Source organism: Cryptomeria japonica, chromosome 5, assembly GCF_030272615.1.
Source record: "Cryptomeria japonica chromosome 5, Sugi_1.0, whole genome shotgun sequence".
Lineage (NCBI taxonomy): Eukaryota > Viridiplantae > Streptophyta > Pinopsida > Cupressales > Cupressaceae > Cryptomeria > Cryptomeria japonica.
The window spans coordinates 162,650,232-162,662,693 of record NC_081409.1 but is presented as its reverse complement, the minus strand read 5'-3'; the positions used below and the strand labels follow the sequence as shown (position 1 = coordinate 162,662,693).

General features: G+C 33.7%; 1 protein-coding gene across 1 annotated transcript; it reads left to right on the top strand.

Moving 5' to 3' along the window:
• The first annotated feature begins 674 nt into the window (after positions 1 to 674).
• On the top strand, positions 675 to 1,660 carry LOC131876321 (uncharacterized). Its single transcript, XM_059221302.1, has one exon. The coding sequence runs from the start codon at positions 735 to 737 to the stop codon at positions 1,338 to 1,340; it is 606 nt and encodes a 201-aa protein (XP_059077285.1). The 5' UTR covers positions 675 to 734; the 3' UTR covers positions 1,341 to 1,660.
• Positions 1,661 to 12,462: the final 10,802 nt, after the last annotated feature.

Genomic DNA, 12,462 nt, shown 5'->3' with positions numbered 1-12,462 from the left:
TTCATTTTCTTTTCTAAAATAAAAATATAATAAAAATAGTAAATATTTAATGATTTTTATTGCTTAATTAAACCAATAATAATAACTTTACGATTATAATTATTTCATATAAATATTATCCTTTTGTGTGCATAAATTATGATGTATTGTCTTTTTAAAATGTTTGCAATTATTTTTTTTATTTTTTTGGAAAAACTAAATAAACTCCTATGATGAAACTCTAAAAAGTTATTTGGATCGTGAAATTTCAAAATAAAATCGTCATTATTCAATTCCAGATAAATAAGACGAATAAATAGAATATTATTCAATTCCAGTCAAAGTTATTTGGATCGTGAAATTTCAAAATAAAATAGTCATTATTCAATTCCAGATAATTAATACCAATAAATAGAATATTATTCAATTCCAGTCAAAGTCAATTGCTCTCGAAGGATTTGACAGAGTCCATTACGCAGTCAAGCATAAACTCTGATTTGCAGACAGAATTGAAATACCTGCCTAGGTTGATTAAGTCGAAGCTTCATTCCTATCTGCATGGAAAATATTCGATTGAGCGCCTTAATCAACTATACCAAATGCGTATTGACTGAGCTTGCTGGTGGTGGTGTTTGACGCCCTATATAATCCCCCTCCATTCCATTCATTTTCTACAACAAAGATAAGCTGCCTAATAATTGTTTGTTTGGAGCGCGATATAATTTCTGTTTGTGGGGTAAAACCTTAGCTGAAGAATGGCCATTCGCTCTGCTGCACTGCTGGGCTTGATAGCCCTGAGCGCCATATTAATGGGCCAGGTTACTGAAGGGGTGGATTTTGAATTCTCTAATAACGCCCAGGGAACCACCGGCGGCAACAGATTCGATCAGGAGATCGGCCGGAGCGGAGCCCTTGAAATTATGGACTCCTCCACTAAATTCATTTGGGACACCTTCCACCAGCAATCGCCGGCCGATAGAAGGAATACACAGAAAGTTAGTTTGGTCGTGGAAAGTATGGATGGCACTGCGTATTCAAGTGCAGATATAATTCACCTCAGCGCAGATTATGTGGGCAATTTCCAGGGGGACGTGAAGGCAGAAATTAGAGGACTTTTGTACCACGAAATGACACACTCCTTGCAGTGGGACGGCCAAGGCAAAGCCCCACGTGGCCTTATTGATGGTATTGCAGACTATGTGCGCCTCACTGCTGGTTTGGTTGCTCCTTACTGGGTTAAGCCAGGCAGTGGCGACAGATGGGACCAGAGTTATGATGTTACTGCATATTTCTTGCAATATTGTGACAGTGTTAGCTCTGGTTTTGTTGCCAACATAAATACTAAAATGGCTTCCGGATGAGACTTGGGCTTCTTTAATGACCTCACCGGCAAATCTGTTGATCAGCTTTGGAGTGACTACAAGGCCAAGTATGCTTCTTCCGCCTAAAGAGCAATTTTCTCTTCCTTTATGATCTACCCACTATAGTAAATGAGTAAAATAAGTGAACTTCAAATGGGAATTGTTATTAGTTCATTCCCTACCCTGCCCAAATAAGTCTCGTAGGGTTCCATCTCCCAATAAATTAAATTTTAAGTTAGATCTGGTTTTAATTTACAGATAGTTAATGTCCACAATGCAATTATGAGCTTATTATGTTCAGATGTGTGGAATTAAAGGAAATGTAAACAACAATTATTATTTATATATCAAATATTAAATATTAAATGATACATAAAGTTAATATTGATTGTTAAAGATATTATATTGATATGAAAAAATCTTATATTATGATGAATGAAAGAATTTATATGCTGGTTATGATCACTTTCATTACTTCAAGTTACCAGTTTGATTATTTCACACAAAGTATTCAAATTAACAAATTTCTATTGTATTTTACTAATAATTTTTTTAATAATATGTAAAATGTTTAATATGTTCTATTATCTCTTTTGATAAAAGTTTGAACTAGATAATGTCAGTATTCTATTTTATTTGTGATTTAAGTGGAACATATATCTTAAGAACGATATCTTTCATCATCTATCACATTTTGTTTTAAACAGATACATTGGTTATATTAGTTCTTGTATTTTTAAGAGGTTTAATGAATGTGTTGATAGAACATTTAAGGGGCTTCAGAAATTTATTTATTTTCGAGTAAAAAATATTTTTATAAAAAATATATCATTAATTTATTTTAATATTATTTAATTAATTACATTATAAATTATTTATAAAACCTTTATTAAATAAATAAAAGTGATGTGATTATAAAATTAATTTCAAATTCTATTAACCTCAATAATGGGGCTCAGAAGGTTGGTCTTCCTTGCAATCTACGAAGTGGAGTTACGTGGAATAAACTTGATGTTGGCTAGGTAAAAGTCAACTTTGATGGAGCATCTAGAAGTAATCCTAGCCCAAGTGGTTCTAGTTGTGTGGTGAGAGACCATATCGACATTATCCTCAATGAGAAGTCATAATTTTTAGGTGAAACGAAAAAACAATATCATTGAATTCTTAGCTACCATTTTAGGCCTAAAATGTGGTATAGAACTAAATGCAATATGTCTATACATAGAAGGCGATTCCTCATTACAATAAATGAAATTAACTAAAATTTGATCCCTAAATAGAAGTATAGAAAATGGTTAAAGCCCATTTAAGAGATGATTGGTAATTTGGTAGAATTCAAAATCACTCATGTGTATAGGGAGGGAAACACACTAGTTGACGACTTAGCAAAGCTTCCAACAAGGTAGGTATTCTCATTGGAAGAATCATAAATATGCTAATATATCTCTACACACTTCGACATAATTTATTTGCATATTCATACTTTGGAAGAAGGTGATTTATCTCTTCCTCACAAAAAGACAAAATGCATTGAGGTGGTCCCTAAAACCAACATATTTTTAGTTGCTCTATTGACAATATTTTTCCTTGAGCTACAACCTTAAAAAAAAATTAGTTCTTTGACACTAAATTAATACTCAAACCTTCTTCCACATCTTCAACCTTGTTTCTATTAGATATTCTTATTGTACAAAGTTATAGCTTTCACAATCAAATAATAACTTGTGTAATAAAAAATCTAGTGAATAATGCCTAGCTTTGAGCTCCAAAGAATTTTAAAGTTGAATGGACAATGTTGAATTTTGATAAAAGTTGGCCTAATCATCTTGTGTCACATACATCATGCATTGTAGTTTGGAATTTCATCAAAGAAACCACAACACATAGATCTCTATCTACAAACATACCCTCCATTTTTAGTTTTCACAACTAAAAATTGTCATCATTAAACTTCTCCATCCCTATTCAGGTTCATGTGCTTGCCATATCATTGTTGCAACAAGATTATGAAATCTTCTTCTGCAAAAACCTCACTAAAAATATATCAGCACAAAATACCCTTCTACCCAACAATAATAACAAAGATAGCCTCGGTTGGACTTGGCATATTTTCTCGTCTGACCACTATGGCTTTTTTGGTGATTGTTGCTGCAGTGTTTATGTCTATTCTTGGGGGGATGTATCTTATGGTTCTACATTTGATTGTGTATTTTCCTTTTTGTGATAAGAGGTCTTTGTTTCCTCTATTAGTGATTGATACTATTGGTTGCAACCTCACTGCTTCTCCTTGCTACAGTTTTGTTTCTTCTGAGTTGTGGGTTATGTACTATTTTGAGCCTCATTTGGTTATTTTAGTTTTTTAGAGGAGGTTGTAGGGCTATCTAGTACTGGTTCAAGTGTTACACTACTAGTCATGCTTGGTAGGGTTTGAGGGGGGTCTAAACACTATTATGTACTCCTACTTTGTTCCCCATTTTTGTGGTCTATTTCCTCTTGAGGTGGACTACATTTGGGGTTTCTTTTTTGATGTTGCTATTGTGTCATACTTATTACTCTTTTTTATTTGTGGAGTTGCTACCCACTATTGACATGTTGAGGTGGGGGTTTCTTTATGGAAGCAAAATGCTACTGTTAGAAATCTTCTTTCTTCTGCTGCTCTCTTTTTATGGATAGGCTCCTTTGGTGGGGCTTTTTATATAATTTACCACTCATGTTTTGGGTTTAATCTGATATAGGTGGATGGTGCTTTGTCTATGGTAGAGTTTTGGGCTTATAGGTGCGAGTGTGCTTGTTTGTTGTTTGTTGCTTCTTTTGACCCTATAGATATGGTGTCTAAAGTAATATTTTTTGGGTTCTACGCCTGAGAAATTATTTAGATAGCTCTTCTCCAGATCTAGGTGTTGTTTCAAACTATTGGTTGTTGGTAGTGTTCATTTTTAGGCTTCATAGTCTGCTACTAGTTCAAACACTCACTACTCAATACATGATTTAAGTCTTTTACAAGTGGTTTAAACACTCACTAGGTGGACACACTTCCTCCTTACGTATAACTTCGGACTTAATTTAAATTATTGCAATGTGAAATATATATTTACCTACTTGAAATTGAATGCTTGATAAAGGATTTGCATGGAGTTCTTTTGTGAGTATGACTTTAATGCACATCACATCAATGGTAAGCATAATGTAGTGGTCAATGAATTGAGTGGACAATCACATGAGATATCGTCCATGATAGTGGTTATGGACTTGAGGTATCATATTGTACAACTTTTACTAGATTATTAACGATATTATGAGGTTCAATTGGAGATACAGTCTTGGAGGGCCCTTTAGGGAAAATATTTATGATATAATTTTGAGAAAAAAGGTTTGATGTGACATAGGAGATGCATATAGGTACCACAAGTAGGGGATCTTTAGACACTTAATTATTTTAGAGGCTCATAGGGAATTGTATGCAACACATCTAAGGGTTGTGAAGATTTATGTAAACCTATGTCATATATGCCATTGATTAAGTATGTTCCATGATATTACAAAGATTTTCACTTGATTCCTTGAGTTGGAGAGGGTTAAGTTTAAGCATCAACATCTAGTAGGGCTATTCTATACACATAAGATTCCAATATAAAAGTGAGACGACATATCCAAGTAAGGGACAAGATGTTGATTCCACAACAAGGGGAATTTTTTAACTCAAAAAGAATGTAGACATAAATAAGTATATATTTTATAAATAATAGGTACCCATTTTACATTGAAATACTAAGAAAAAATAAATGTGTACCCATTTATGTTCAAGATCTTGACCAAAATGAGAAATTTTTCTTTATAAAATGCATACCATTATCTACTAGATGACTTAAATCACACACACTAAGATTTGAATTCTAGGCATAAAAGTGCCAAGCACTCAAAATTGGTTGACATTCTCTAGGCTTAATATGTTTATTAGTGTCTGTGATTTAAGGTTGGCCATTATCTACAACATGGATATCCGTTTTCTATAACTATTTATTTTTTTAAATAAATCTTCATGAATTAATTTTGAGTAGAAAATGACAGAGACATTGACCTATATATGAGAATCTAATATTGTGTCATTTCCACATTTTTGGAACCTCTTCCCATGAGCTTTGTTAATGCTATATACACTGTTAGGTAGAGTGTCTTATCATTTTTATGTATTTTTGGCTTGAAATGCATTTAAGAACTTAGATATTATGATTTTCCAAGTTTTTTCTTTCAATTTTTAGGATTTTTCATTTTGTTATTATAAAAATAAATTAATAATTCAAAAAACTAAAACAACTATGAACTTGACACAAAACTATAAAACATACACCCTAAACAATGTATAAAGCTCTTATCCCTAAAAACAATGAAGAAATAGAAAGTAGAAGGGATTCTATTGATTTAATTATTTTCTTTAGAAAATTTTAATCATCTAACAAAATCTTGAACCCAAGTTTTTAAAAAATACAATAGGTTGATATAAGTATAATAGGTTGATACACATAGTTTCAATCAATTTTTTAAAGAAATTAAGATTTTCTCTACAACTATAACTACTTCTTAGTTCTTAACGATTTATTAGAGTAATTTGATTTCATATCTTACCTCCATAAAAGTTTTATTGGGTATAGTAGTGACATTGCCTAGATCTTGTTCATGTGTTTAGGGAAGCCATTGTTTTGATTATATAACCATGGGGAAGGGCTTGGACCCATTACAAAAATTCCATTAAGGAAAATAAAGCAAATCTCACCAGGTGTGAGATTAATCAAAAAAAAAAAGTCAACATAGCTTAACAAGAAAAATCCTAAATGAATTGTGATACTAAAATTCTTCTTGATTGAACCCTACCCCTAACCCTTATGCTAAACCTACTCCAACCCTTACCCCAAGCATTATCCTATAATAGTAAACATAATTTTTGTGTAATCTTAACCCTAAATGTAATCTTAACCTTAACCCTATCACTAGTTCCAATTCAAGACCAACCCTCATGTGGGAAAGCATTACCCTAGAATAGTAAAACCAATTGTAGTGTAACTTTAACCCTAAACCTAATCTTTCCATTATTGAAACCTAACCATAACTTACCCTAAACTTAACTCTAACCCTAAAACTAAACCCTAACTACAACTTGGAACCTAATCTAACCATGATTGAACCTTAATTCTAAACTTTACCCTAACCCTAACCGATTTTTAATCCTTATTGAACTCTATCCCTAAACTTAACCCTAACCCTAATTTAAATCTAATCCAAATCTAATCGTAACCCTAATATAGCCCAAACCCTAATCTTAATTGAACTCTAATACTAATTTAGCCCTAACCCTAATGTAATTGAACCATAACCATAATTATAATCCTAATTGGACTTTATCTCTAACTCTAATTGAACTCTTATGATAACCTAACTTAAAATTGACCCTAGCCATCACTAAACCTTATCTTGAATGTGGACCCTAAACCTATAGTAGCCTTAACTCTAAACCCAAAAAAACCGTGATCCTATCTCTAATATAAACCTAATTGAACCATGACTGTAATTGAATCATTATCTTAGCATAACCCAAAACCTAGTTAAACCATAACTTTAACATTGAAACCAAGCTTTATTAATAAATCCTAATGCTAACACCATGTTTTATCCTTAAAACCTAATCTTTTTTTAATGATAAAACTAACTATAAAACTAATATAATGTCACAATCCTCCTTTATCACTTTTGGATTTAAAATACAAACTCTATTATATTTTTTTGGATAAGCTATTTAAATGATTGAATGAATATTATAAAAGGATAAATAATAAAACTCACACACACACATGGAAAATATACATTTTTCTTAATTATTTATTTAGTTTTCCTCATCCAATTATGGCACATGTTGTAGGAAGAATAAGAAGCTTCTAGAGGATTCTCCACCACCTTGCATGTAACTCCCCCCACTAAGTTTAATCAATTGCATGAAGTCCAAAATTGGGAAAGAATCTCTTTTTTTAATTAAAATTTCTCGATAGTGGAATAGAGGGATTTTTCTTAAAAATAATATGCAAGTTTTCAAAAATGGGAGTTGGTTATTCCGTAAAAGAAATTCTTCTCTCAAGTAATTTTTTTGTAGTCATATTTCATTTTTGAAGATAGCTAAGATTGCTTTGCAGGATTTCTTTCAAGTTTGAAGGATCAAGCAAGGTTAATTGAAGGATTCATAGGGGATTCTACATCAATTTCAAGCATCCAGGTTCTTTTAATTTAGTTTTATTTTATTTTTAATCATGCATCTTAATCTTGCTGTGAATTAGATTAGATCAATTTGTTTCAATTTGCTCGATGAGAACTAAATCAAATTGTTTCAGTTTCTTGTTGAGAACTAGATTATATCCTCCCTCTAATTCATCTCTTTGGTTTATCGAATAGAAATCTGAATCTCATAGATCTCGCTGTGAATATTTCTCTATGTTATTCTCATTTGATTCTATACATATTTTCTATTATCTGGTTATATATTTTCTCTGTAAAAATTTGTTGAAAAGGAGGGATAGAATTCGTTGTGAATAATCCTCTATGATATTGTCGTTTGGTTCCATTATCTGGTTATATATTTTCTCTGTGAAAATTCGTTGAAAGGGAGGGATAGAATTCGCTATGAATAATTCTCTGTGATATTCTCATTTGTTTTGAGTCTGGTTATCTACTTCTCTCTGGAAAATAATAGTTGAAAACCAAGGAATAAGTCCCTCTGCGAATAACTCTCTGTGTTAATTGCTCCTATATATGAATCCTTATTGCTTTCATTTTTGTATGTTGGTTAAACTGTACTCTCTTGTTTAAATAAATTAAAACTGGAAATCATATATATATATATATATATATATATGTATATATATATATATATATATAGTAATTATAAATTTCCTTTATGCAATGTAAAATTCCATAGTAATTATAAATTTCTTTTATGCAATGTACAAATCCTTATTGTTGGGTGCATGGTACCTAGCACTCTGCATGGAGTATTGGACCGCAGGGGGAGTGGTACCGTTATGGTACCCTCCACTAGCATGCGGTCACTGCTGCGGAAGTGGCTGTAGGGTAGTGGAGGGGACCCCCCTCCCACTTGCCCTTTTTCAATGCCAACCAAATCTTAAGGTATGACAATGTTAATTGTTAGAAAAAATTTTTATATAAGTTAATTAAATTCCTTTTTTTATATATATAATTTTAGTTTATTAAAATTTTAAACTTAGATAAATTTTCTTAAGCAATTTATAAATTGTAATTAATTTTAAGAAATTTTATAATTAGATCTTTTTTTCCACTAGTAATTAATTCATATTAAATGATTTGAAGCTAAATTCTATTGTGGGATTAGTGGCTTATAAGCGATATTCTTGCATGTAACCTAAACTACCTCTGCCTCATGCAAATTAATTCGCATTGATTACATTTATTGGCGTTTCCATCTCCATGCAAGTTTCACATTTAATTATTATTATGCAAGTTTCCTAATTGTTATTATTATGCAAAGTTATACTCCAAGGTTTTGAATAATAAATAATGTTAAATATGGTTTTTCTTTTATTCCGTATAATTCTTCAAGTAGTTATTTCAATTAATCGAGCTTTACAATGTTTAAATTTTACGCGTTCAATTAGTAATTGTTTTCAAGCATGATGTTTTTGTAGTTAGAAAACTAAATAAAGGAAGCTGGAAAACCAAAACCAAGTAGCATTTGGTATATACAGTGCCTCTGGGTCACGCTTATGGGTAATGCCATTGTGTTGAACTACTGCACTTAACACCTAATAAAGCTACATGAATGACGTTTGTGGCATCGTCCCTATAAATCATCGAGGAGTAATAAGGGACACTTGGAAGTTAAAATCCAAGGTGCGGGTAATCCCCCTTGGATCGATAATCTAATAAGATAACTTTTAAATGGTTTCACATCCGTTGAGATAAACCATAGTAAACCCCCTTTTAGATTGGTTAAGTAAAAATGCTTTTATGGAATTAATTTTTCAAGAGATATTATTATCGATTGGCAATTGGTCAAGGGTGACTCTTATGATAAGAATTAGGATCTAGTTATTTTAGGCCACAATCAGTAGGCCTTCTTGAGCCTTTGCTTAACTGCTACCATCGTGGGTAGCAACTGCAGAGAAACTGTCTGGGACATTGACCCTAGAAAGGGTTGCATATCCACAAATCAGTTTACATCAAACCATAGAATAGAAAATAGAACTATATACTTTATGCCTTGATCCCGTGCCGAAGCAGGTATGTAGGTAGTCTTGGGATGGAGTTGTCCCTCGTACTCAGGCATTCGTGGGTGGGGTCTAGGCTTCGTAAAGGAAGGATTGAGTAAGAACCCTTTTTTGAAATATAAAGATAATTAAATTGGAAAAAGTAAATCAATGCATACTCAGAAGGAATCCTGTATGGATTTGCTTAACTTCCCGAGGCTTTAAGCCAAATTCCGAGGTGAAATTCAAGCTTGTATTATGTTATTTAAATACTCCTAAGGACGGTGACCTCGGTGCACTTCTGTTAGAAGAGTGTAGTACTTAGTGAGTGGCTCAGGACCCGAATGGTCCTGATGAGTCTAAGTCTCTAGCTAGAGCACCTCCTATCCCAATTGGATAGATGCCTACCCCGTAGGGGTAAGATGCCTACCCCATATGGGTAGATGCGTATCCCGTATTGGATAGATGAAATCTTATGTCCCGTATGGAGAAATGCCTAACCCGTATGGTTAGATTCTCATCTCGGATGGATGAATGCCTAATCCAAATGGATGGATGCCCAGAGTATGCAATTGAATAAAACATAATGATTAAATTAAACACACAAAGAAAAAAAAAGAATACTAAATTTTGTTGAGTTAATTAAGGTGGGTTACTACATGTGGTATCAGAGCAAAGGTTCAAATCTAGGCCTTGTGCTCACTTCAATTTATTCAACTAAGGGAATGTTTTGCAATGATAGAAATTAAATTTTAAAATCCTAAATCAAGAACTAACTTCATAATTTAACTTTCAGGTAAAAAGCTAGAATGGCAAGAGGAAGAGGAAGAGGAAGAGGAAGAGGAAGGGGTAATGGAAGACGTACTAGGAGTCGGGAAGAAAACCATGAGGAAAACCATGAGGAAAACCATGAAGAAAACCATGAGGAAGACCATGAAGAGGATCGACACAATCTAAGAAATAACGAAGATGGGGTCCAAGCTACAATTGACCTTCTAACGGAACAAAGAGATAAAATCAACTTCTTGGAACAATCAATGCAGGACCTTAGGGAAAGGTAGAATGACTTTGAAAATAGAAGTGGTACCGAAAATGGAAACCCTGGTAGCAATCAAGGGAATATGGTGGGTAATAGAAAGGAAAATAACATATTGGAACTCTCCAAAGACTTAAAGAAAATCACCCCTCCTAAGTTCGATGGGAGGCAAATTGGTGAAGGAGCTGAGAATTGGCTAAATGAAATGGAAAAGTATTTTGAGCTAAGAGATTTTAGCGAAACAACCAAGGCTTTATGGGGTTCCTATCAACTCACAGGGGAGGCAGCTAGTTGGTGGACCAACACCAAGGAACAAAATGGGTATACCAGGGATACGGTCACATGGGATCAATTTGTTCACCACTTCCGAGATAGGTGGCTCCCTCAATTGTTCTTTGATGAGAAGGTGATGGAGTTCCATAATCTACATCAAGGGCCCCTATCCATTCAACAATATTGGGATAAGTTCACCAAGTTGCTTAAATATGTACCTATGTACCAGAAAGATGAAGAGGACCAAGCAAGGAATTTCATTTTGGGGCTAAATACCAATATAGGGGCAAAGGTTGACATGCATGGACCCAAAAACATAAATGAAGTACTTGAAAAATCCCTAAGGCAAGAGAGGAAGATTCAAACACTAGCAGGACAGAACTATAATGGGAACCACTCATTTAAAAGGAAGCAAGATTTCAATGGAAACACTGATTTCAACAAGGGTCAAAGGAATAATTCTTCCGAAAGAAGACCACCTCCTAATCAATATCAAAGGAATGGAAATAATAATAATAATAATAGGGGCAATAATAACAGAGGCAACTATAACAAGAATGACCAGTAGAACAGGTTAACTTATCCACCCAGGGCCAATGAAACAAGGAATGATCCCCCTAGAAATCAAGGTAGGAGGGGTCCTCCAAGTGGATGCTTCATGTGTGGGGGAAACCATTTTGCTAGAGAGTTCCCCAGGATGCAATGATAGATTAGGGCCAATCAACCCCAACAAGGGCCCCAACAAAGGATTCATGCAGCAGTTAGGAACCGAAGAGGAAGATACCAGAATGTTCCTATGGAAACTACAGGTACACTATTTGAACAACCAATATCAATTCTAATTGACACTGGATCATCTAAATGTTTCATTTCACCTGAATTAGTAAGAAAATATGCATTAAAAGTTAATTAAATGGAGTAATCATGGACGGTTCAATATGGGGATAAGGCAACTAGGGAAGTAACTAAGTGTTTGCCGAGGGCAAGGGTACAATTTCCTGAGTTTGAAACAAGGGTAGATCTCTATGTGGCACCCCTAGGATTATATGATGTAATTATTGGAAAGAGTTGGTTAACAGACCATCAAGCTAATGTAGATTGCTATAAAAAAGTTGTTGAATGTTTGGATGATGGGGGGAAAAAGGTCAAAATCCAAGGAAAGTTTAAACCCATTAATATATAAACCATATCAACCATGCAAATAAAGAAGGAAAGAAGAAGAGGAGGCCAAATCTATATGATTGAAATTGATGAAGGAGAAGAGGAAAAAGCACCAACCTTTGAAAATACCCCTTGCTTAAAAGAATTCAAGGATGTTTTTCCAGAAGAATTACTCAGCTTACCTCCTAAGAGGAAGTTTGACTTTTCTATCGAAGTACTACCAGGAGCTGAACCAGTATCAAGGGCACCTCACCGAATGAACACAACTGAATTACAAGAGCTCAAAATGCAACTAGAGGAACTCTTAGCTAGGGGATTAATAAGGCCAAGTGTATCACCATGGGGAGGGCCAGTCTTATTTGTTAAGAAGAAGGATGGAACCTTAAGG

Bases quoted from the DNA above. Each gene is read 5' to 3' on its own strand.
- LOC131876321 (XM_059221302.1), top strand. From the start codon at position 735: ATGGCCATTCGCTCTGCTGCACTGCTGGGCTTGATAGCCCTGAGCGCC.